We start from the raw sequence: 27,544 nt of genomic DNA on the forward strand, positions 1-27,544 counted from the left end.
AAGGCCCGGCCTCATACTCTGCCCTGTAATTGGAAGGGCTAGTGGGCCACACCTACCTCCGCAGCAGAGGATGAGCTCATGAGGGCAGAGCGAGCCTAATGCAGCCCCCAACTATGTGCCAAATCTATGATGAGGAGCTTCACACCTCCAGTTAAGTTCCTGGCTAGCCTGAGGGTCTTTTAGGGCACCTGTAGTTTTGTGGGCAGGCAGCCATGAATACAGACAGTGAGCCATGGCTTATACCACAGCAGAAGAGCACCAGGTATACATGGGCCATGTTTTGAAAGAGGAGTAGAAGTTAGTAGCACAGAGGAAGTAGGGAAGTTACTGGAGCAGAGGACCCCAGGGTGGGGGAGGTGAAGGTGAGTTTTGTTCAGAGAGAAGGAGGGTATTCTCAATAGCACTGCACCCTGGTTAGGCTGTGAGGGCCACCCCATGGCCCCTGGGCTACTAGGCTCACTCTGCAGAGAGCCACCTTCATCCTGGCCCAAAGGGCAAGACCAGGGAAGGGCCTGCTGTACTCAGGGCTCCTGGAAAAAAAGGAACCACCTGTGTGTGGCACCTTTTCTCTGGGCAGCTGTTTCCAGCCCTCAGCTTCACTTTCTCCATTCCTGCTCTAAATAGGCTCGTCCAGGAGGAAAGAGAGACTTTACAGTACCTTCTTACAGTAGATGAATTAGTGGTCAGAGAAAAAATATCCTCTGCTGGCTCTTGGCTTGTGGCTGTTTAACTTGAATCAGCTCCTCCAAGTAGATGAGTGCAGAGCTCCTGATCAGGAGATCTTCCTCCTGAGAGACAGCAAAGAGAGCAGTGAGCTTCAGACAACATCATAGCAGGACCCAATAAGCTTCACAAGCAACATATCCACAGAGGGATCTTGGCAGGCACCAGACACTGCAGACGCAAATTCCACTTCATGTGGTCAGCACCTGTAGAGCAGGTAACACGCTGTGGTGGAACTTGAGCCTCATAACCCATCTGAGGGTCAGTGCCATGTTTGAACAAATCAATAGCACTCAATTACAGAGGAAAGGGAAGATGGTGGCACTCTGACAATAAGCAGAGCGCCCTTGCTCTTAGCCAAGAGCTTGATTTACCGCTAAAATATGGCATAACCAGCTTGGAAAAACACAAGAAATATACCTGAGTGGACATATTTCAAGTAAGGAGCACTGAAGAAACATAGAGTCTGGTAAGAGAGGGGGACCATTGAAAGGGGGGCCATTGAAAGCCAGTGCTAGGCTGTGAAGGCTGGGGGTTAGAGGCTGCAAAGCTCCCTCCCCTTGGGAGTATGGACTGGCATCCAAAAGCTGGGATCTCAAACCCAGAGTGGAAGAGAAAGGAAGGAGAGCCTGGGCAGGGCAGGGAGAGGGAGCTAGGGCAAGTGTGCCTGTGAGGAGGGAACCATTCCTTCCCAGTAAAACAACACACATAATGGCAGCAGCCGGGACAGTCTTTCACCCCAGGTGCTGACTGCAGGAAAGGCTGTCCTACAGTATGTGGCTTCTGAATAGAAAGGGGCCAGAAGGCTACACTCAGCAGCCACCTACAGGGATCCTCTGCTTTCCCATAAGGCATTGTGTAGAACCGCAAATAGCATTTTAACTGTGGCATGAGGAAGGGGAAGAGAGCCCTCCTGCCACTGGAGAGAGGACTGGAGCCACCAGTGGGGCAGATCAGGTCTCCAGCCGCGTGAGCTACTAGTGAGGAGAATCTGAGATTTTTAACCTGCTCTGAGGGGAGCCAGGATAGCGCCCAAAGAACTTCCCCAGCTTTACTGAGGTCAGCTGTGTAGGGAACCTATGTAGGGCTGATTTTGTGACCCCCTCCTTGGTTCCGAGGCACCGGGGCAATGGGACCTTGCAGGGCCGGTTCTCTGCCTGTTTGTTGCTTTGTGCATTTTTGAATTTTTGATTGCTGAAGGGTTGTCCACCTTCCTGGCTTGCATTGGGGAGACAGACCAGTGAAAGCTAGGATTTGTGTCTGCATTGCGGAGAGTTTGAACTGAGCACCCTGTGAGATCAGCCAAGCAGATCTGGGAAAGGAGGGGCAGAGGATACCTAACTCTCCCTCAGATTAAGAGCACCACCCCCAACAGGAAAGGGGCTGGCTCAACTCACGGAAGCCCCAGATATCCCCCGCAGGGCACAGTCCTGAGGGGGAAGGTAGACCAGCTCACAGAATGACAATACAAGAATAAGACTCTCAGGGACTATTGTTTGGGAATTGGGGGAAAACTTAAAACCCTTCCTGGGCGCTGGGCAGGCAGTGTGCTCACTGGAATTATTTTTTAATCAAACCCAGTGAGTGCAGGCCACTGAAACTGCCCATACAGAAAAGGCAACAAACTGAAGTCAATCTGAAATTGCAGCAGGCCGTTCTATGGGAAACTAGAATTGGCGGATAGGGTAGAGACTGAGGAGTTGGCTTTGAAGCAGAGATTGATTTCCCCATAGTGAGTTCCTGACAGTGAAGCCTCAAAGTAAGGCGAGCAATAACCTGAGCTACTCTAGCACGCCTGCACCCTAAAGACTCTTCAGAAGACTCTGGAGTAAGACCAGCCAACCACAAGGGGGCGGAAAAATAGACAAATGGAGGTGGTCCACAGAAAGCCTCAGACCAGCCAACTACCTAAGCAAACCTAGACAGCTCGTGACATTGGCTGGAACACAAGTACCACCCAGGAGACCCAAAATCAGCATATAAATCAGTGAGCCTCAGACAACATAAGCTGCCCAGATGAAACTCATCTGATGGGCTTTTTTTTTTTTTTAATAGAAAAAAGAGAGAAGAACAAAGTTCTCTTTTTAAAATTTTTAATTGTTTTTAATTTCTTTAAATGTTTTGTCTTGCTTTGCTTGTTTTGCTTTGTTTTGTTTTTTGTCCTATTATCAAGATTTTCTTGATATTCTCTGCATTATTGCTGGGATATTTTCATTATAACGTATAAATTTGTTGCTTTTCTCTATTGTTTCCCCCATATCTCTTACTGGTGTCCTTCCCTGCCCTTACATTATCTCTATCTCTCTTCTTATTCCATTGGCATAACTTTCTTTTTTTCTTCGCGTCTTTTTCTCCCCTTTTATTCTCTATCTTCCTGTCTTTTTGTTTCTTTGTGTTTTTCTATTTAATTTTTATTTTTTATTTTTCAACCATTCCTATTCCTACTCTCTACACTTAATTTTTGGCTAACCTTTCATTCCTTTCAAAATCTTTTCTCTGCCCTTTTTATCTCCCAGCAGCTTCTCTATCTTTTACTTTTTATCTTATTTTATTATTATTATTATTTTACTATTAACAATAATATCCTTCTCTCTCTCTGTCTCCTTTTTTTTTGCTTTAGCATTTGTGTTCTCCCTTCACTCTCCCAATTCTCCTTTCTCTTGGGTTGTTTTCATTGTGATTGTCAGGATATTCTGTAAGTTACTGTTAGTTTCCTGGAAGTTTGGTTCTATATTGTTTCGCCCTGTCAGCACCTATACAACAGTTCACATGACGTGATTGTGGCTGAGCCTCACAGTTAGCCAGCCTGAGAGGAGGGTCCTCCTAGTAATGGGTCAACAACAATCTAGACCCAATCACAACAGGAGAGCCCAAAGACCCACAAAAGGGATACACCGAGAATATATAGTTCAGAAGTATAAGGAAAACACACCACTGGATGTACACTACAAAATCCCACCCCACAAGACTGGGAGAGAGCAAATATATTTAATACACATATACAAACACTGAGTCAGTAAAGTGGGGTACAGAGAAACAACACCCAAACTAAAGAAAAGGAGAAGGCACCAGAAAAAGACCTTCATGAGATGGAGTTAAGCAAGTTATCAGAAATAGAGTTCAGAGTGATGGTTATAAAGATGCTCAAGGAAATTAATGAGAACCACAAGATACTTAATGGGAAGGTCCAGGAATTTAGTGAAAGCTTCATCAGCATGAAAAATATACAGATATGATAAATAAGAACCAGGCAGAAATGAAGAATACTATATCTGATATCAAGAATACACTGGAAGGAATTAAAAACCTGAATAAAGCAGAGGATAGAATAAGTGAATTAGAAGATGTGGTAGAAAAAAAAAAAAAACTGCATCAGAGCAGAAAAAAACAATACTTTAAAACCATGAGGATAGTTTCAGGGAACTTTGGGACAACATGAAGCAAAACAACATTTGCATCATAGGGGTACCACAGGGGTAGGAAAGTCAGCAAGGGATAGAGAACTTGGTGGAAGAAATAATGACAGAAAACTTGCCTTTCCTGGTGAGAGAGAAAGCCAAACAAGTTCAGAAAGCACAGAGGGTTCCAAACAAGAGGAACCCAAAGAGACCCACTCCAAGACACATCATAATTAAAATGGCAAATGTTAAGGACAAAGAGGCAATATTAAAGGCTGCAAGAGAGAGACATGTGGTGACCTACAAGCCAACCCCCAACAGATTTCTCAACAGAAACACTTCAGGCCAGAAGGGGGTGGCATGAAGTTCTCAAAGTAATGAAAACCAAGAATGTGCAACCAAGACTGTTTTATCCAGCAAGGCTATCATTTAAAATTGAAGGTGACATAAAGACCTTCCCAGACAAAAGGAGACAAAAGGAGTTCAGTACCACCAAACCAGCATTGCAAGAAATGTGAAAAAGGACTCTTTAAGATGAAGAAAGGGTATTGAAATAAAGGTACATCATCTTAAGGGGGAAAAATGACATTAAATAAGTATATATCAGTAATAACCTTAAATGTAAACAGATTAAATGCTCCATCAAAAGACATAGAGTAGCTGAATGGATAAGAAAATATTACCCACATATATGCTGTCTGCAAGACCCCCACCTGACAGCTAAAGATTCACAGGAGCTAAAAGTGAAGGGATGGAATAAAATATTCCATGCAAATGGAAAGAAAAAAAGAGCTGGAGTGGCAATACTTGTTTCTGACAAAACAGACTTCAAAATAAAGACCATAACAAGAGACAAAAATAGTCACTACATAATACCACAGGGATCAGTCCAACAGGAGGAAATAATCCTTATAAACATAGATGCACCCAATATAGGAGCACCTAAATATATAAAAAATATCTTCATGGACTTTGAGGGGGCAATCAACAACAACACAATCATAGTGGACGACTTTAACACCCCTCTGTCATGGGACAGATCATCAAGACAAAAAAATCAACAGAGAAACACAGACCTTAAATGACACAGTACCTTTAAAGGACATAGAGACTAAAAAACCACTACAAAAAAAAATCAATGAAACCAAGAGTAACTTCTTTAAAAAGATAAATAAGATTGATGAACCTTCAGCCAGAATCACCAAGAAACAGAGAGGACCCAAATAAATAAAATCAGAAATGAAAGAGGCGATATAACAACTGACCCAACAGAAATACAAGGGATTGTAAGAAAACTCTATGAGCAAATATATGCCAACAAAGTGGACAACATGGGTGAAATGGATAAATTCCTAGATACATACAATCTTCCAAAGTTAAGGAAAAATCAGAAAACGTGAATGGACTGATAATAACTAATGAAATTGAATCAGTAATCAAAAAACTTCCAGCAAACAAAAGTCCAGACCAGATGGATTTAGAGGTGAGTTTTATGAAACATTCAAAGAAAAATTAACACCTATTCTCCTCAAGCTATTCCAGAAAATTCAAGAGGAGGGAAAACTCCCAAGCTTTCTTTATGAGGCCAGCACCATCCTAAACCCTAAACCAGATAAAGACACTTCAAAGAAAGAAAATTACAGGCCAGTAACCCTGATGAATATACATGCAAAAATCTCAACAAAATACTAGCAAACTACATGTAGCAATACATTAAGAAGATCAGGTGGCAGGGAAGATGACAGCACTGTGAGAAGCAGGAGAGTGCACCTCCCCCCCCCCGCCCCGCCCAGCCATGGACGCAATTGACTCCTAAAATCCTACATAGCCAGCTTGGAAAAACCAGAGAAAGGAGTGGAAGGAGTGCAAGTGGGGAGAACTGAAGAAACATCGCAGAGTCTGGTAAGAGAGGGGGGCATAGGATGGGGGAGTCCTCCTGAAGCCTGTGCTGGACTCCAAGCCCAGAGGCTTGGAGGCTGCAAAGCTCCCTCCACTCGCACGGGAGTGTGGACCAGCATCCAAAGGCGGGGATCCCACACCCGGAGCAGATGAGAGGGGAAGGAGCGCCCCATGGAAAGGGCAGAGGGAACCAGGGAAGCGGTGATTCCACAAAGAGGGGATAGCACCTTTCTAGGAAACAAAGCCTCTAGTGGTGGATGGTGCCTTCCTAAGGAAACAAAGCTTCTAGTGGCAGAAGTGACCAGCGTCTAGTGCTCAGGGTGCTGACCTTAGGAAGGGCTGTCCCAAAGTGGGTGGCACCCAAGTGGTAAGGGACCAGAGGACTGTGCTGAGCAACCACACACAGGGACCCTCTGTGCCTGTGTGTGGCAGGCCTCCCTGTAAGGCATTGTGTTGAGCCCCAGAAAGCACTGAATCTGCATGATGTGGGGGAGGGGAGGAGCCCTCCAGCCCTCCAACCCTGAGCTCCTGCTTCAGAGAGGCTGGGATCTGTGACCAGCCCTGAGGTTGTCCTCCTGCCCTGAGCTCCCGGTGCCATGCGGATGGGATTGGTGAGCAGCCCTGAGGGGCACCATGGTGGTGTGTGAAGCTGCCCCAGCTTTGTTGAGACCAGCAATGCAGGGAGCTGCGTGAAGCTGACTTTGGGGCCCCTCCAGCTGGGTGCCTTGGCACCCAGGCTGTGGGACCCTACAGGGCAGACACTCTACCTGTGTGTTGCTTTGTGCATTTGTGAGTCTGATCACAGAACTTGCTCCCACCTTCCTGGCATGCACTGGGCAGACAGACAAGCGGAGGCTGGGATTGGGGTCTTCACAGTAGACTGTGTTAGGAGCAGGCCTGGTGTGAACAGCCAACCAGAGCTAGGAAGGGAAGGGCGGAGCCTGCCTGCCTCTCCTGCAGCCAGGAGCACCACCCCCAATAGGAAAGGGGCTGGTCCAGCTCACTGAGGCCCCAGACACACCCAGAGGGCACAGTCCTGAGAGGGAAGGGAGAACAGCTCCCAAGAGTACATTACAAGAATAAGACTCTCAGGGACTGTTGTTTGGGAGCTGGAGTAAATGCTGAAAACCCCTGCTGGGGGCTGGGCAGGCAAAGGGCTCACTAGAATGTTTCTTTAATTGAACCCACTGAGCCAAGGCTGCTAAAATGGCCCGTACAGAAAAGACAACAGGCTGAAATCAATCTGAAACTGCATCAGGCCAGTGCATGGGGAACTAGAATCAGAGGACAGGGTAGGGACTGAGGAGATACTAACTCCCGCACAGTGAGTGCCTGACAGCGAAACCTCTAAGGGGAGTGATACCCTGGGCTACACTAGCCATCCTGCACCCTAAACACTCTACAGAAGACTCTGGAGTAAGAAAAGGCAACTACAAGGTTGCAAAATAGCTGACAAGAGGAGGTGATCCACGGAGAGTCTCAGATCAACCATCTACCTAAAGACACCAGAGCCAAACCTAGACAGCTCCTGAGATTGGCTGATACGCAAGTACCTCCCAGAAGAACGGAAATCAGCGTACAAAACAGTGAGCTGCTGATGACATAAGCTGCCCAGAAGCAGCTCACCTGATTGACTATCTTTTTTTCTTCTGATTTTTTGTTTGGTTTTGGTTTTGGTTTTGTTTGTTTCTTTGTTTTTTCTCTTTTTTCCTTAGAAAGAAGAGAAAGGGGGGGAAATTTATTTGTTTTTTCTTCTTTAAATTTTATAATAATTTTTTAAAATTTTTTTATAAAACATTTTTAACTAAATTTTTTTTTATAAAAGAATTTTATCTTGCTTAGTCTGTTTTTAGTTTTGTTTTGTTTATTTGCTTTGTTTTGTTTTATCCTTGCTTCCACTATCAAGACTTTCTTGATATCCCTGCTTAACAACTGCGACTTTATCATTATAACCAAGCTTACTGCTTTCCTCTATAGTTTCCACCAAATCTCTTACCAGACTCCCTCCCTGCCTGGGCTCTCTCTCTCTCTCCTCTCGATCCATTGGCATAATTTTTTTTCTTTTTTTTTTTTCCTTTTTCTACTTTCCTTTCGTTCTTTTGTTATCCTCCCTTCTGTATTCCTGTCTTTTGTTTGTTAGTTTCTCTTCTCTTTATTGTATTTTTATTTTCTCACTTTCAACTATTATCCTATTCCAATGTGCTACCTTAATTTTTTGCTGGCCCTTCTTTCAGAATCTTTTCTCTGCTTCTGTTATCTCCCAGTAGCTTCTCTATTTTTATATTTTAGTTTATTATTATTTTCAAAATTTTCACCATTAACAACAATATACATCTCTCTCTCTAAGAGTTACTTTTCTTTCTTTTTTTTAAGTTTTTCTTTCTGTGTGTGTGTGTTCTCCTTTCACTCTCCCAGTTCTATTTTCACATGGGTTGTTTTCATTGAGACTGTCAAGATATTTTATAAGATACCTCTTGTTTCCTGGAAGCTTAGTTGTGTATTGTCGTGCCATGCCAGCACCCATACAACAGCTTACATGACGAGGTTGGGACAGACACAGTTAGCCAACCTGAGAGGAGAGTCCTCCCAAGGACTGATCAACAACATTCTAGACCAACCACAACAGGAGATCATAAAGAAACCACAAAAGGGACACCCACAAGAGGGACACGCCTAGAGCAAAGAGCTCAGAAGTATGAGGAAAACACACCTCTGGGCTCCACTGGACCCACAAGACAAAATCCCATGCCACAAGACTGGGAGACAGAAAATATATCTAATATATAGATACAAACACTAAGACCTACCAAAATGGTGAGACAAACAAACAACCCTCAAATTCAAGAAAAGGAAACATTGCCAGAAGTCTTTGATGAGATGGAGTTAAGCATGCTATCAGAAACAGAGTTCAGAGTATTGACGATGAAGATGTTCAAGGAACTTAAAGCGAAAAACAAGGCAATAGAGGATAAGATTGAGGACTTTAGGGAAAAAATGAAAAAAGGGATACATAACATGAACAAAAATCAGGCAGAAATAAAGAATGCTGTATCTGCTATCAAGAATACACTGGAAGGAATTAAAAGTAGGCTCAATGAAGCAGAGGATAGAATAAGTGACTTAGAAGACAAGATAGAAAAAATCAGAGTAGCAAAAAGAAAAAACACTTAAAAAGCATGAGGACAGTCTAAGGGAGCTTTGGGACAACATAAAGTGAAACAACATTCACATTATAGGAGTACCAGAGGGGGCGGAAAGACAGCATGGGACAGAGAACCTGGTGGAGGAAATAATGATAGAAAATTTCCCTAGGCTGGCAAGGGAGAAAGCCACACAAGTTCAGGAAGCACAGAGGGTTCCAAATAAGGGGGACCCAAAGAGACCCGCTCCAAGACAAATCATAATTAAAATGGCAAATGTCAAGGACAAAGAGCAAATATTAAGGGCTGCAAGAGAGAGACAAGCAGTGACCTACAAGCCAACCCCCATAAGGCTGACAGGTGATTTCTCAACAGAAACTCTTCAGGCCAGAAGGGAGTGGCATGAAGTTCTCAAAGTAATCAAAAGCCAGAACATGCAACCAAGATTGCTTTATCCAGCAAGGCTATCATTTAAAAATTGAAGGTGAAATAAAGAGCTTCCCAGACAAAAAAAAAAAAAGGGTAAAGTAGTTCAGTACCACCAAAACAGCATTGCAAGAAATGATAAAAGGACTGCTTTAAGAAAAAGAAAGAATAGTGACATAAAGGTACATCAGCGTAAAGGAGAAAAATGGCATTAAATAAGTTTATATTAATAGTAATCTTAAATGTAAACGGAATAAATGGTCTAATCAAAAGACATAGGGCAGCTGAATGGATAAGAAAACAATACCCAAATATATGCTATCTACAAGAGACCCACCTGAGAGCAAAAGACACACAGGCTAAAAGTAAAGGGATGGAGTAAAATATTCCATGCAAATGGAAAGGAAAAGAAAGCTGGAGTAGCAATTCTGATTTCTGACAAAATAGACTTCAAAATAAAGAGCATAACAAGGACAAAGATGGTCACTACATATTACTAAAGGGATCAATCCAACAGGAGAAAATAACACTTAGAGACACTTATGTACCCATTAAAGGAACACCTAAATATATTAAAAAATTCTTAGGCGACTAAGGGGGAGATTGACAGCAACACAATCATAGGGGGGACTTTAACACCCCACTGTCAGCATTTGACGGATCATCAAGACAAAAAATCAACAGAGAAACACAGACCTTAAATGACTCACTAGACCTAATGGATTTAAATGACTTTTACAGAACACTTCACCCCAAAGCAGCAGAATACACATTCTTCTCAAGTGCACATGGAACATTCTCAAAAATAGACCACATATTAGGGCACAAGGCAAGCCTCTACAAATATAAGAAGATTGAAATCATATCAAGCATCTTCTAAGATCACAATGCCATGAAACTAGAAATCAACCACTTTAAAAAAACTCAAAAATATTCAAACACATGGAGGCTAAATAGCATGTTATTAAACAATGAATAGGTTACCAATGAGATCAAGGAAGAAATCAAACACTTCATGGAAAGTAACAAAAATGAACAGACAACAACCCCAAATCTATGGGATAAGGCAGAAGCAGTCATGAGAGGAAAATTTGTAGCATTACAGACCTATCTGAAGAAACAAGAAAAAGATATAATGAACCATCAAACACAACAACTAAGAGAACTAGAACTAGAACAGCAAGAAAAGCCCTGAGGAAGTAGAAGGAAGGAAATAATAAAATCAGAGCAGAAATTAATGACATAGAGACCAAAAAAACAATACAAAAAATCAATGAAACCAAGAGCTGGTTCTTTGAAAAAGGTAGATGCACCTTTAGCCAGACTCACTAAGAAACAAAGATTGAGGACCCAAATAAATAAAATCAGAAATGAAAGAGGTGATATAACAACTGACGGAACAAAAATAGAAAGGATAGTAAGAAAATACTATGAGCAACTATATGCTCACAAATTGGACAACATGGAGGAAGTGGACAAAATCCTAGAGGCATACAACCTTCGAAAGCTGAACCAAGAAGAGGCAGAAAAACTGAATAGATTGATACCAACTAATGAAATTGAAGCAGTAATCAAAAAACTCCCAGAAAACAAAAGTCCTGGACCAGGTGGATTTACAGGTGAGTGTTACCAAAAATTCAAAGAATTAACACCTATTCAAACTATTCCAGAAAATTCAAGAGGGAAAACTCCCAATCTCTTTTTATGAGGCCAGCATCATCCTAATCCCAAAACTGGATAAAGACACTGCAAAGAAAGAAAATTGCAAGCCAATATCCCTGATGAACATAGATGTTAAAATCCTCACTAAAATACTAGCAAACTGGATCCAGCAATACATTAAAAAGATCGCACATCATGACGAAGTGGGATTCATTCCGGGGATGCAAGGCTGGTACAATATCCACAAGTCAATAAATGTGATACATCACATAAACAAAATGAAGGACAAAAATCATATGATCATATCAATAGAAGCAAAAAAAGCATTTGACAAAATCCAGCTTCTATTTCTGATAAAAACTCTCAGCAAAATGGGAATAGAGGGATCATACCTCAACCTAATAAAGGCCATATATAACAGACATACAGCCAACATCATATTCAAAGGGCAAAAACTAAAACCATTTCCGTTAAAAACAGGAACAAGACAGGGATGTCTGTTTTCACCACTCTTATTCAACATAGTACTGGAAGTCTTAACCACAGCCATAAGACAGGAAGAAAACATAAAAGGTATCCAAAGTGAAAAGGAGAAGGTAAAACTGTCATTATTTGCAGATGATATGATATTGTACATAGAAAACCCTAAACACTCCATCAAAGTACTACTAGATTGGATAAAGAAATTTGGCAAAGTAGCTGGATACAAAATCAACATCCAAAATCAATGGCATTTGTATACACCAACAATGAACCTTCAGAGAGAAACTAAAAAAACAATACCATTTACCAATGCAACTAAAAAAATAAGATACCTAGGAATAAACTTAACCAAGGGTGTAAAAGACCTGTACTCAGGAAACTACATGACACTGAAAAAAGAAATAGAGGAAGATTTAAACAAATGGAAGAATATACCTTGCTCATGGATTGGAAGAATTAATATCATTAAAATGTCCATAGTACCCCATATACTCTGTAGATTCAATGCAATTCCTATTAAAATAGCAACAGCATATTTCACAGACCTAGAACAAACATTTCAAAAACTAATATGGAACAAAAAAGGCCCCAAATAGTTGCAGCCATCATGAGAAAAAAGAACAGAGTGGGAGGGATCATATTACCAGATTTCAAACTGTATTACAAAGCCTTTGTAATGAAAATGGCCTGGTATTGGTACAACAAAAGGCATATAGATCAATGGAACAGAACAGAGTGCCCAGAAGTAGACCCATGCTATTATGGTCAGTTAATATTTGACAAAGGAGGCAAGAGCATCTAATGGAGTAAATACAGTCTCTTCAATAAGTGATGCTGGGAAAATTGGACGGATACATGCAAAAAAATGAAACTAGACCAACTTTCATCATAGACAAAAATAAAAATGGATAAAACACTTAAATGTAAGTCACGAAACCATAAAATCCTGGAAGAAAACATAGGCAGTAAAGTCACAGAGATCCCATGTAGTGGAATTTTCACTGAGACATCTCCTAGGGCAAGAGAAACAAAAGAAAAAATAAACATATGGGACTACATCAAACTAAAAAGCTTCTGCACAGCAAAAGAAAACAGCCTCAAAATACAGAGGAACCCCAAAATACAGAGGACTGGGAAAACATATTTGCTAAGGATGTATCTGATAAGGGGCTATTTTCCGAAGTGTAAAAGAACTCATATTACTCAGCAAGAGGAAGACAAACAACCCAATTAAGAAATGGGCAAAGAACCCGAATAGACACTTCTCCAGAGAGGACATACAGATGATCAAGAGACACATGAGAAAATGCTCAACATCGCCAATCACCAGAGAGATGCAAATTAAAACGACAATGAGGTATCACTTCACACCTGTAAGAATAGCTACCATCAACAAATCAACAAATGACATGTGCTGACGAGGATGTGGAGAAAGGGAAACCCTAGTACACTGCTGTTGGGTATGCTGACTGGTGCAACCACTATGGAAAACAGTATGAAGGTTTGTCAAAAAATTAAAAAGCAAGCTGCCTTTTGACCCAGTGATTCCACTCCTAGGAATGTATCATAAAAATCCTGAAACACTAATCAGGAAGAATATATGCACCCCTATGTTCATTGGAGCGCAATTTATAATAGCTAAGATCTGGAAACAGCCCAAGTGCCCATCAGTAGATGAGTGGATAAAAATGCTGTGGGACATATGCACCTTGGAATACTATGCAGCTATAAAGAAGAAGAATACCCTTTGGGATAGTATGGATGGACCTGGAGAAAATTATGCTAAGTGAAGCCAGGCATGGAAAAATAAATCACATGATCTTGCTTTTATGTGGAATCTAAAGATCTTAGTAAACAGATTAACAGAATAGATTCAATGACATGGAAGCATAGATCAAACTGACCAATGTCAGAAGGATGGAGGAGATTGGGTGGCTGGAGGAGGAGAGAGTAACCAAAGAATTTATATGCATATATGCACAATCCAAAGACACGGACAATGGTGGGGAGAGAGACTGGGGAGGGGGATGGGACAGGGTGGAATGGCTCATTGGGGAGAAAAAGAGACACCTTTAATATTTTAAGCAAAACAAAAAATTAAAAAAAAAATCATACAACAGGGCCAAGTGGTATTTATTCTGGGTTTGTAAGGCTGGGACAATATTCAGAAATCAATAAATGTGATACATCACATAAAATGAAGGACAAAAATCATATATAATAGATGCAGAAAAATCACAGGACAAAATCCAGCACCTATTTTGATTAAAACTGTCAGCGAAGTGGGAATAGAGGGACTATACCTTAACATAATAAAGGCCATATACCACACACCTACAGACAACATCATACTCAGTGGTCAAAAACTAAAAGCATTTCCCTTAAAAACAGGAACTAGACAGGGTTCCGAACTCTTATTCAACATAGTACTGGAAGTCCTTGCCACAGCTACCAGAAAGGAAGAAAACATGAAAGGTATCCATATTGGAAAGGAGGAGTTAAAACTGTCATTATTTGCAGATGACATGATATTATAGAAAACCCCAAAGGTTCCACCAAAGTAATACTAGATTTGATAAGTGGATTTGGCAAGGTAGCTGGATACAAAATTATCATCAAAAAATCGATGGCATTTTTATCTACCAACAATGACCTCTCAGAAACAGAAACTATAAAAGCAATACCATTTACCATTGCAACTGAAAAAATAAGGTACGTAGGAATAAAATTAACCAAGGATGTGAAAGAACTGTACTCAGAACACTGCATGGAACTGCCAAAGGAAATAGAGGAAGATATAAACAAGTGGAAGAATATACCATGTTCATGGATTGGAAGAATGAATATCAGTAAAATGTCCATACTAGCCAAGGCAATCTATAGATTCAATACAATTCCTATTAAAATACCAACAGTATATTTCACAGAAGAATAAATATTCCAAAAATTTAAATGGAAACAAAAAAGACCCCTAATATCCTCAGCAATCTTGAGAAAAAAGATCAGAGTTGGAAGGACCACTTTACTGGATATCAAACTATACTGCAAAACCACTGTAATCAAAACAGCCTGGTATTTGTACAACAACAGACATATAGATCAATGGAATAGAACAGAGACTCTAGAAAAAGACCCACGCCATTATGATCAGTTAATATTTGACAAAGGAGGCAAGAGTAAACAATGAGTAAAGACAATGTCTTCAAAAAATGGTGTTGGGAAAATCAGACAAGTACATGTAAAAATATGAAACTAGATTACCAGCATACTCCATACACAAGGATAAATTCAAAATGGATAAAAGACTGAAATGTAAGTTGCAAAACCATGGAAATCCTGGAGGAAAACATAGGCAGTAAAGTCAAAGACATCTCACATAGTGGAATTTTCACCTATATATCTCTTAGGCAAAAGAAATTGAAGAAAAAATAAACATATGGGATTACATCAAACTAAAAAGCTTCTGCACAGCAAAAGAAATCAGCCCAAAAATACAAAGAAACCCCATGGTATGGGAGAACATATTTGTCAAGGATGCATCTGATAATGGGCTAACTTCCAAAGTGTACAAAGAACACATACAACTCAACAAGAGGAAGACAATCCAATTAAAAAATGAGCAAAGGACTTGAATAGACACTTCTCCAAAGAGGACATACAGATGGTCAAGAGACATGAAAAATGCTCAACATCACTAATCATCAGAGAGATGCAAATTAAAACAACAATCAAGTATCACTTCACACCTGTCAGAATGGCTACCATCAACAAATCAATAAAGGACACTTGCTGGTGAGGATGTGGAAAAAGGGGAACCCTGCTACACTGCTGGTGGCAATGCAGAGTGGCGCAGCTGCTATCAAAAAGAATATGGAATTTCCTCAAAAAATAAAAATGTACTGCCTTTTCACCCAGTGATCCCACTTCCAGGAATACATCCTAAGAATCCTGAAACACTAATGAGAAACAATATATGCACCCCTATATTCATAGCAGCACAATTTACCATAGCTAAGATTTGGAAACAGCCCAAGTGCCCATCAGTAGATGAGTGAATAAAAAAAGCTGTGGGACATTTACACCATGGAATACTATTCAGCTTTAAAAGAAGGATCTCTTACCCTTTGGAACAGTATGCATGGACCTGGAGAGTATTGCGCTAAGCAAAATAAGCCAGGCAAAGAAAGGCAAATCACATGATCTCACTTATATGTAAAATCTAGAGAACATAATAAACTGATGAACAAAATAAATTCAGTGACACAGAAGCATGAAACATACTGACAAATCTCAGAGGGAAGGTTGGGGTGTGAATAGGGTCAGGAGAGATTAACCAAATAGTTTATATGCATAACCTATGGACACAGACAATAGTATGGTGGAAGCATGGGGTGGGGAGACATTGGCAGGCAGAAAGGGCCAATGGGGAGAAAAGGGGATATCTGTAATATTTTGAACAATTGAAAAAAATACATAAAATAAAGAATTACAGCATGAGGACCAACATACACCACATAAGGAAGTCATGGAGCACCCAGTTCAGGTGATCAAGCACACTGCACCACTGGACCCCACAGGACACCTACATATGGTCACCCCATTAAGACTAGGAGTTATAACAAATCTATCAAATGCAAAGAAACAAACACAGACAGCTAGAATGGGGAGACAAAACAGGCACCAAATGGAAGAACAGGGAAAACTCGAGAAAAAGAGCTAAATGAAATAGAGGCAGGCAACTTATCAGATATAGAGTTCAATGTAATGGTTATAGGATTCTCAACAACCATGCAAAAGAACATATAAACCATAAAAAGGACGAATCAGAAATGAAGAATACAGTATAGGAAATGAAGAATACACTGGAAGGCATAAACAGATGGGATGAAGGAGAGGATCAAATCAGTGATCTGAGCAAAAAAGTAGAAAAAAACACCCAGTCAGTGCAGCAAAAAGAAAAAAGGAATTTTTAAAAAATAGTTTATGGGACTTTTGGGAAAACATGAAGCAAAATATCCACATAATAGGGGTACCAGAAGAGGAAGATAGCAAAGGATTGAGAATCTATTTGAAGAAAAATAATGACCAAAATCTCCCCTCACCTGGTGAAAGAAAGAGACCCATTAAGTCCAGGAAGTGTGGAGTCCCAAAAAAGTTATACCCAAAGAGGCCCATACCAAGACATATAATTAAAATTGTACATCTTAAAGACAAAGAGGGAATCCTAAAAGCTGCAAGAGAAAGGGAATTACCTACAAAGGACCTCCCATAAGACTATCAGATGATTTCTGAACAGAACATTTCCCACTGGAAGGGATTAGTATGAAATATTCAAAGTGAAGAAAATCCTGGATCTACAACCCAGACTACATTAGTCAGCAAGGCTATCACTTAAAAATGAAGGAGAAATGAAGAGATTCCCCGACAAAAAAAGCTAAAGAAGTTTTTTACCACCATACCAGTATTATAAGAAATGTTAAAGCACCTATTTCAAGATAATGAAGCAGCAGCCCTGGCCAGGTGGCTCAATTTGAGTGTCGTGGCATGCACCAAAAGGTTCTGGGTTCGATCCCAAATTGGGCAGATACAGGAGGCAAAGGATTGATATTTCTCTCACATAAAAGTTTCTCTCTCCCTCCCCCCGCCTTCTCTCCTTCTCTTCCTCTCTCTCTAAAATCAATAAAATACAGAGATTAAAGATGGTGACAACCTGAGTGGAAGTTACACTGACACTCTCCTGGGACCAAACTGGAATTACAATTAAAATACAGAAAAACTATCCTGAATAATTAATTATAACTGAAGAAGAGCTGGAGAGCACCCTCAAACCAAGGAGGAAAAGTGGAGACCACATAGAGACTGGTAGGAAATGCAGAGGCAGGAGAGTGAAGACTGGGCTCCCATAGGCAACAGCTGAAAGTCCAGAAGGATATCTCAGCTGTGGGGGGGTTCCCAGTGAGGACTTGGGCCTAAATAACCAGGCTAGGCTTCCCAGCCAAGAGCACCAGACCTGAGAAAGGTGCCCACATAACATCTGACTGTGGAAAGCAGCTGGGTTTCTGACTGCCAGGTAGAAAAAGCTGGAAGTGCAGACACCCTCTTATAGAGCCAAACACAAAGTTTCCTGTGCAGCCACTCACCTCAGGCTCCAGCAGAGGGTGGTCTGGAGTTGTGTGAGGGGAATCTAGGGTTGTGGGGTTTGGAGATAAAGCTCAGAGGGCACCCCTCTGGATGTCTGCCAAGTCATACCAGGTACTGCATAAGCAGACATTTACCTTCCAAGCAGCTTTTGCCTGAGGGGGAAGCAATTGCCCCACCCTGCTGGAAAACCTCTTGCCCTACTCAGAGGACTTTCTACAGCTGGGGCTCATTAAGAGACTGATAGCAGCCAGCCACCCCACCCTGTGGAGTTTCTTCAGCCTGAAGCTCATTAAGAGAATCATTAATCAGCTTGCAGGCAGAGACAAACCTCAGAGGGCTTTGAGTCTTTGCCTGATCTGCTTCTGCACCCAGATCTTGGAAAAGCAGACTTTGGTATGCATCTTGGTCCTGTCCAAGCGCACCCAGCCCCAACAGAGGGGACCTCAAGCCATGGGTTTTTGATAGCTCCAAAGAAGGTACTCAAGGCCAGTCACAAACAATATCTGACACTGGCCTGCACAAGAGACCTTCCAAAAAGACTGAGCATCCTAACAGGCCTACCTAATACATAGAAACAAACCCGATAGGCATCCAAAATGGGGAGACATAAAAACAAGCTGCAAGTGAAAGGACAAGAGAAGTCAACAGAAAAAGAGCTAAATGAAATGGAGATAAGCAATCTATCAGATACAGAGTTCAGAATACTGATTATAAGGATGCTCAACAGCATGAAAAAATGTGGAAACTATGAGGGAAATTAAGAATGACAGCAGAAATAAAGAATACACTGGAAGGAATAAACAGATTAGAGGAAGCTGAGGATTGGATCAGTGAATTAGAAGACAGGGTAGAGAAAATCCCTCAATCAGAGATCTAAAAAAAAAAACCCCAAAACATGAGGAGAGTCCAGGGGATCTATAGGACAACATGAAATGTAACAATATTCCCATCATAGGAGTGCTAGAGGAGGTCTAAAATAAGCAAGGGTTAGAGAACTTGTTTGAAGAAATAATGGCAGAAAACTTCCTTAACCTGGTCAAGGAAAAAGTCACACAAGTTCAGGAGGCAGAGAGTCCCAAGCAAGAAGAATCCAAAGAGGCCCACACCCAGACACATCATAATTAAAATTCCAAAAATTCAAGACAAAGAGAATATTAAAGGCATCAAGAGAAAAGCAATTTGTTACCTACAAAGGAGCTTCCACAAGGCTGTCAGCTGATTTGTCATCAGAAACTCTACAGGCCAGATGGTAATGTTGTGAAATATTCAAGGTAATGAAAAGCAAGAACCTGAACCAAGACTACTCTATCCAGCAAGGCTATCATTCAAAAATAGATGGTGAAATAAAGACCAAAAAAAAAGGCAAAAGGAGTTTTTCACCACCAAACCAACGTTGCAGGAAATGTTAAAGGGACTGCTGTAATAAGAAATAGAGAAGCATAGGCATAAAGAATTAAAATGGAAATAAATAAGGACCTATCAATAATAACCTTAAGGACTTTAATGGAGAGATCAACAGCAATACAGTCATAGTCGTGGACTTTAATACCCCACTGACTTCACTGGATAGATCTTCCAGACAAAAAACACAGGAACAGTGACTAAATGACACACTAGATCAGATGAGTTTAATTGATAGTTACAGAATATTTCACCCTAATGCTGCAGAACATACATTCTTCCCAAGTGCACATGGGTCATTCTCAAAGATAGTCCACATATTAGGACACAAAACCAGTCTCTACAAGTTCAAGAAGTTTGAAATCATATCAAGCATCTCAGATCACAACTGCATGAAACTAGAAATCAACTATAGTAAAAATACTCAGAAACATTCAAACACATGGAGGCTAAATAACGTTATTAAACAATGAATGGGTTAACAATAAGATCAAGAAAGAAATTAAAAACTTCCTGGAAACAAATGAAAATGAATACACAACAACCCAAAATCTATGGGATGCAGCGAAAGCAGTCCTAATAGGGAAGTTCATAGCACTGTAGGCCTACTTCAAAAAGGAAGAAAAATTTTAAATAAATTATCTAACCCTACAACTTAAAAGAGTTAGAAGCTCCCCTGTGAAGCCATCCGGACCAGGGCTTTTGTTTGCTGGGAGTTTGTTTTTGTTTTTTTATTACTGCTTTGATTTCATCCGTTGTTATTAGCCTATTCAGGTTTTCTGATTCTTCCTGATTCAGTTTTATATGATCTAACTCTTATGTGGAATCTAATTAAAAAAATAGACTGAGGAACGAAATAGATCAAGAGACATAGAAGCATGGAACAGACTGATGAATCTCAGTGGGAAGGGGTGGGTATGGGAGTAGGTGGGGAGAGATTAATCAAGGAACTTACATGCATATATGCATAACCCCTGGACATGGACAATAGTGTGGTGAAGACCTGGTGCGGGGGCACGGATGTGGGGTAGAGGTGATCAATGAGGGAAAAAAGGGGAGATATCTGTAATACTTTCAACAATAAAGACAAATTTAAAAATAAATAAAATAAGTTTTAAAAAACTTATCCTAAGGTGAGGATTTAAAAAATCAGCAGGAAAAAACCCCCAGGAACTTAGTAAAAAGAATAAAATGGCAATAAGTATGTACCTATCAATAATCACTTTAAATGTAAATGGTTTAAGTGCTTCAATAAGTAAAAACATAGGGTAGCTGAATGGGTAAGAAAACAATACCCATATATATGCTGTCTACAAGATACCCATCTCAGAGTGAAAGATACAAACTAAAGGTAAAGGGATGGGAAAAGATTTCATGCAAATGAAAATGCAAAAGAAGAAAAAAAAAATACACCTGGGGTAGCAATACATACATCGGACAAAATAGACTTTAAAATGGTATAGGAAGAGACAAAGAAGGACACTACTTAATGATAAAGGGAGAAATCTAACAAGAGGATATAACCCTGGTAAACATTTATGCATCCAGCATAGGAACACCTAAATATGTAAAGCAATTTTTGATGTATATAAAAGGAGAGATTGATAGTAATACAGTCGTATTTGGGAATTTTAACACCCCATTGACATCAATGGATCAATCTTCCAGACAGGAAACAACAAGTAAACAGATGCCTTAAATGACACACTAGATCAGTTTAATTTAATTGATATATTCAGAGCATTTCACCCCAAAGCAACAGAATATACATTCTTTTCAAGTGCACATGGGACATTTTCTAGGATAGACCACGTTTGGACACAAAACAAGTCTCAGTAAATTTAAGAAGACTGAAATCATAACGCTATGATTATGACCATAACGCTATGATACTAGAATGCAATTACAAGAAAAAATCTGAAAAACACAGAAAGGCATGGAGGTAAATAACATGTGACTAAACAATTAATGGGTTACAATGAGATCAAGGAAGAAATCGACAGATACCTTGAAACAAATGAAAAAGAGAACACAACAACCCAAAATCTATGGGAGACAGCAAAAGCCACCCTAAGAGGGAAATTCATAGCATTTAGGCCTATCTCAAGAAACAAGAAAATCTCAAACAATCTAACTTAACACTTAAATGAATTTGAAAAACAAACATAAAAAAACAAAGTCCTAAGTGAGTAGAAGGAAGGAAATAATAAAGATCCAAGCACAAATAAAATAGAGCCTAAAGAATACACAAAAAAATCAATAAAACCAAGAGATGGTTCTTTGAAAAGATAAACGAGATTGACAAACCTTTAAACAGACTTGTCAAGCAAAAAAGAGAGAGGACCCCCCCCAAAATATAATCAGAAATGAAAAAGGAGAAGTAACAACTGATACCAAAGAAATACAAAGGGCCCTGACCAGGTAGTTCAGATGGTTGGACTGTTGTCCCAATGCACCAAGGCTGTAGCTTCAATCCCTGGTCAGGGCACATAAAAGCATCAACCAATGAGTGCACAGAAGGATGGAGCAACAATGTTTCTTTTTCCCTTCTATTTCTCTAGAATAAATAATAATAAAAAATTTTTAATACAAAGGATTTTAAGAAAACACAATTATATGCTAACAAATTGGACAATCTGGACAAATGGGAAAGCTCCTAGAAAAATACAATTTTCCAACACCAAATCAGAAAGAATCAGAGAATCTGAATAGACAGATTACAACTAGTGAAATCCAAGCAGTAATCTAAAAACTCCCAATAAACAAAAGTCCTGGACTGGATGACTTCACAGGTGAATTTTACCAAGCATTCAGAAAAGAACTAACACCTATCCTCAAACTATTCCACAAATTCAAGAGGAGAAAAGACTCCCAAGCTCATTTTACAAGGCCAGCCTCATCCTATGTCCAAAATCATGTAAAGGCACTACAAAGAGAGAAAATTGTAGGCCAGTATCCCTGATGAACATAGATGCTAAAATCCTCAACAAAATAGTAGCACACTGAATCCAGCAATGCATTGAAAAGATCGTACACCATGATCAAGTGGGATTTATTCTGGGGATGCAAGGTTGGTACAATATCTGTAAATCAATAAGTGTGATACACCACATAAAATAGGGATAAAAATCACATGATTTTATAGATAGATGCAGAAAAAGCATTTGATAAAATCCAGCATCTATTTATGACTTTTTAAAAAACCTCTCAGCAAAGTGGGAATAAAGAGAACATAATGAAGGCCATATATGACAAATGCACAGCCAACATCATACTCAGTGGGCAAAAACTACAATTGTTTCCCTTAAGATCAGAAAAAAGAGGGATGTCTGTTTTCACTACTTTTATTTTTATTTTTTACTGATTTCAGAGAGAGGAAAGAGAGGGGGAAAGAGATAGAAACATCAATGATGAGAGTCATCGATCAGCTGCTTCCTGCACGCCCCCTACTGGGGAGCTAGCCTGCAACCCAGGCATGTGCCCTGACCAGGAATTGAACCATGACCCCCTGGTTTATTGGTCAAAGCTCAACCACTGAGCCACCCTGGCCAGGCTGCTTGTACCGCTCTTATTCAACATAGTACTGGAAGTCCTAGCCACAGCAATCAGACAAGAAAGAGAAGTAAAAGGCATATATATTGGAAAGAAAGAAGTAAAACTGCCATTATTTGCAGATGATACTGTATATAAAGAACCTTATAGATATCACCAAAAAGCTATTAGAACTGATAAATGAATTTAGTAAAGTAGAAGGATACAAAATAAATATCCACAAGTGAGCTGCATTTTTTTACACCAATAATGAACTATCAGAAAGGGAAACTAAGAAAACAATCCCATTCACAATTGCTTCAAAAAGAATAAAATACCTAGGAATAAATTTATCCAAGGATGTAAAAGATTTGTACTCAGAAAATTATAAGACAATGAAGAAAGAAATTGAAGATACAAGTAAGTGGAACCACCCTTGTTCATGGGTGGGAAGTATTAACACCATTAAAATGTCCATACTACCTATAGGAATCTATAGATTCAACTATCAAGATACCAATAGCTGCCCTAGCTGGTTTGGTTCAGTGGTTAGTGTTGGCTGCGGACTGAAGGGTCTCAGTTGCAGGCTCGAACTCCAGCCCCAGTCAGGGCATGTGTGGGAGGCACCCAAAAGATGTGTCTCTCTCACATCGATGTTTCTCCTGTCTCTCTCTCCCCCTCCCTTCCACTCTGTCTAAAAAATCAATGGAAAAAAATATCCTCAGGTGAGGATTAACAAAAACAAAAAAGATACCACTGGCTTATATTGTTATTTCACAGAACTAGAAAAAATATTCCTAAAATTTTATGGATCCACAAAAGACCCAAATAACCACAGCAATCTTGAGAAAGAAAACAAAGAGGAATCACACTACCTGATCAAACTCTACTATAAAGCCATAGCAATCAAACAGCATGGTACTGGCATGAAAACAGACATATAGATCAGTGGAACAGAATAGAGAGCCCAGAAATAAGCCCAGGCCTGTATGGTCAATTAATATTTGACAAAGGAGGCAAAAACACACAATGAGGTAAAGATAATCTATTCAATAAATGGGTGTTGGGATTATTGGACAGATACACTCAAAAAAATAAAACTAGACTACCTTGTTATACCACATAGCAGAATAAACTCAAAGTGGGTTAAAGACTTAAATGTTGGACTTGAAATCACAAAAATCCCACAAAACATAGGCAATAAAATCTCAGACATTTTTTGTAGCAATATTTTTTCTGATATATCTCGGGCAAGGGAAACAAAAGAAAAAATAAATGGGACTACGTCAAATTAAAAAGTTTTTGCACAGCAAAGTAAACCATCAACAAAATGAAAAGACAACCCACTGGATGGGAGAACATACTTGCTGATACATGTGATAAAGGGTTAATATCCAAAATATATAAAGAACTTATAAAACTGAACACCAAAAGACCCCAAGCAATCCAATTAACAAATGGGCAAAGGATCTGAATAGACGTTTCTCTGAAGAGGACATACAGATGGCCAATAGGCATATGAAAAGACGCTCAGTGTCACTAATCATCTGAAATGCAAATTAAAACCACAATGAAATATTACCTGACACCTGTCAGAATGGCTATCATCAATAAATCAATGAGTGTTGGCAAGGATGTGGGGAAAATGGAACCCTTGTGCACTGTTGGTGGGAATGCATATAGTTGCATCCATTATGGAAAGCAGTATGGAGTTTCCTCAAAAAAATAAACATGGAACTGCCTTATGACCCACTGATTCCACTTCTGGAAATTTATCCAAAGAAACTAGAAACACAAATTTAAAAGAATATATGCACCCCTATGTTCATTGCAGCATTATTTACAATAGCCAGGATCTTGAAGCAACCCATGCCCATCAGTAGATGAGTGGATAAAAAAGCTGTGGGACACTTATACAATGGAATACTACTTAGCCATAAAAAAGAAAACCTTACCCTTTATGATGGCATGGATGAACCTAGACAGCATTATGCTAAGTGAAGTAAACCAGTCAGAGAAAGACAAGTACCATATGATTTCACTTTTACATGGAATCTAATAAACATCACGAACTAACAAGCAAAATAGTGATGGACTCAGATAAAGATTAGGCTGACAGCCATTGGGATAGGAGCTGTGTCTGGGTGGGGATAGAAGGACTGGGCAAAAAGGAAAAAACTCATGGACACAGATAACAGTGTGGTGACTGCTGAGGGGAGGAGGATGGAGGGACATGGAGGAACATAGAGTGGGGATACATGGTGATGGACTTGGGGTGGTGCACACACAATACAGTGTACAGATGATGTGTCATAGAATTGTGCACCTGAAACCTGTATAATTTTGTTAACCAGTGTCATCACAATAAATTAAATAAAAAGAAAGAAAAGGAATGGCTCTTGGAGGACTGGAATGTTACCATTAGTTCAGGCCTCCATGTTGCCTTAAAAGGCAAGACTGGCAAATACAAGGGGAATGTGCAAGCCAGAAAAAAAGAACCAGGAGGCTCTGATTCATGGCACTCCATCTTTGGTGATACTTCGGCAGGCCTGAACCCTTCTGTTGGGAATCCCAAAACTTGGGGATCTTGCCTGTCCCCGAGGACAGAGGACCAGCTCCTCTTGCCAGGCTGGCTGGCTGCACTTTGGGAGCAACATCATAGTTATCTCTTGTGGCTGTGTAATGTGAGTCAGCTCTCACACACTCCTCCAGGAAACAGGCCACCAGGCCTACTCTGGGTGGCAGCACTAAGGGACTGGGGCCCAGTGCTCAGTTGAGTCACCTGGGCATAAAAGATTGGATTTCCTGCCACCAGCTCTTGTTTGCTAGCTCCAGGAGTATAGTCCTCTGCCCCTGCTCCCTCCTAGATTTTTCAGAAGTATGATTTTAAAGCAAGTGGTCAAGCCCCATGGTATTTTCTGGAGTGTTGGGCCCTCACCTCCCAGTCCTCTATTGAGCTCTGCAACTGAGCAATCTTGTTGATGTTTTCAAGTCTCCATTTCCATTTGTTGATGAGCTGGATGACATTCTTCATGACATGTAAGGCAGTTTCCACATCCTTGAAATCCCTGGGGCAGAACAGAAATGGAAGAGGGCTGAGAGGTGGAGAGCAGATAAGGGCTGGGAGCCTCATCGAGCCCCAGGTGGAGCTGCTTCCCTCTGGGGCCCCTTAACTTATTAATTTCTTCACCTGTCAATGCACACCCCCATCTTCTCCATAAGTGCCACATAGGGCAGAACATAAAATTCTATTTCTGTCCTCTTCCCTCATTCCAACAATAGCTCGTGAGAGCAGGAATGGTTTTACTCTGCTGCCACCCCAGTACCTACACACCAGGAGTACTCAACAAACTGGCTGACCCAAGGCATGAGGAGCCTCTGGCTGTCTCCCTCCTTCAGCAGCCTCCTACCTGTGCTGGGGGAGAGTGTACTCGAGCAGCTCAACCAGCTGCAACAGGTACTTGCAGATCTGCAGTGGGGTCAGCAGGAAATCGTCTAGGGAGATGTTGATCTTTTGCAGCAGGCAGCAGGCCTCAAAGAAGTACACGTACTGACTGAGCTTGGTGAGCCGGGAGAGCTCCATGCAGGCGTTGGGGTGGTTGTTGCAATACTCTGAGTAGATTTGGAAGTTTGCTTGCTGGGGGGCACAATTGGAGGTTAGGATGGCTGTCTCCCCAGCAGGCACCCAGCATGTGTGGGTGGGGCAGGAGTGGGAATCTCTGCATTTCCTTCAGGAGTTGCACTCGGCGCCCAGGCTCTACATACTGCATTGGCCCAAGCTACAGTAAGTCACACGTAGGGATGCAAAAGACCTCTGAAAGCTCCAGCATGTGCTATCCCTGTCACCATGGGGCTTTCTCAGCAGGACACTCATCAGATACTTTGACTGACATACAGTCAAAATATCTTTTTTTTTGGATGACATCAATGATGCTAATAAGAAAGGCCAGAAAGGAGAGAGAGGGAGAGGGAGGGAGACAGAGACAGAGATGGAGACGGAAGGAGAGGAAGATAGAGTCAGTGGATGCCAGGGTCCATGATTGGATTTCCTGCCACCAGCTCTTGTTTGCTAGCTCCAGGAGTATAGTCCTCTGCCCCTGCTCCCTCCTAGATTTTTCAGAAGTATGATTTTAAAGCAAGTGGTCAAGCCCCATGGTATTTTCTGGAGTGTTGGGCCCTCACCTCCCAGTCCTCTATTGAGCTCTGCAACTGAGCAATCCTGGGTTTTCATTCTCAGTCCAGTGTCCTGCTTCTTCCTTGCAAAGTCCTAGCCTTTCTTTCCTTTTTTTTGTTTAAGGCTTCATCTACCTGGAGCCAAAGGAAGGCCAGGCCTGCCATGTAGTGATCTATGACATCATGGACTTAAGTGACCAAGGAGGGTAACAGCTGCTGGCTGGTGGTGGGTTTCTGTGATGCTCACACTAGGTGATATCGATAAAGTGCCTGTTTCCATCCCTCCAGTCACAATTCAGCCTGCTGAATAACTGGACCCCAATCCCACACACACTCAGGTGTTTAGACCCAGCCTGCTCCTGTGCGTGGACAGACCAAAGTCTCCCTTCCCAACCCCCACTGGAACCACATTGTCCCTAATGGGCTGGGGTTGGCATCCTCTGCTCAACTCCACAGCTCACAGGAGAGGCATAAAACCTGTGCCTTCCCTATCAGGCACAGGAGTTCATCTAACCCAGACCAGTCCAGGGAACCTTGACTAAATAAATGCCAGTTGGCATTTGAAGT

The 27,544-nt window shown here is 40.9% G+C and overlaps 1 protein-coding gene across 1 annotated transcript in view; it reads right to left on the reverse strand.

Annotated features, from left to right (window-relative positions):
* Nucleotides 1–27,544, reverse strand: part of ARHGEF4 (Rho guanine nucleotide exchange factor 4) — a 40,973-nt gene that overhangs the window by 1,994 nt on the left and 11,435 nt on the right. Inside the window, 4 exon segments of the mRNA XM_016215761.2 lie at nucleotides 659–686; nucleotides 688–788; nucleotides 25,743–25,872; nucleotides 26,215–26,441. Coding sequence (XP_016071247.2) covers nucleotides 659–686; nucleotides 688–788; nucleotides 25,743–25,872; nucleotides 26,215–26,441 — 486 coding nt within the window.

This window comes from Miniopterus natalensis, chromosome 2 (genome assembly GCF_054644295.1).
Source record: "Miniopterus natalensis isolate mMinNat1 chromosome 2, mMinNat1.hap1, whole genome shotgun sequence".
Taxonomy (NCBI): Eukaryota; Metazoa; Chordata; class Mammalia; order Chiroptera; family Miniopteridae; genus Miniopterus; species Miniopterus natalensis.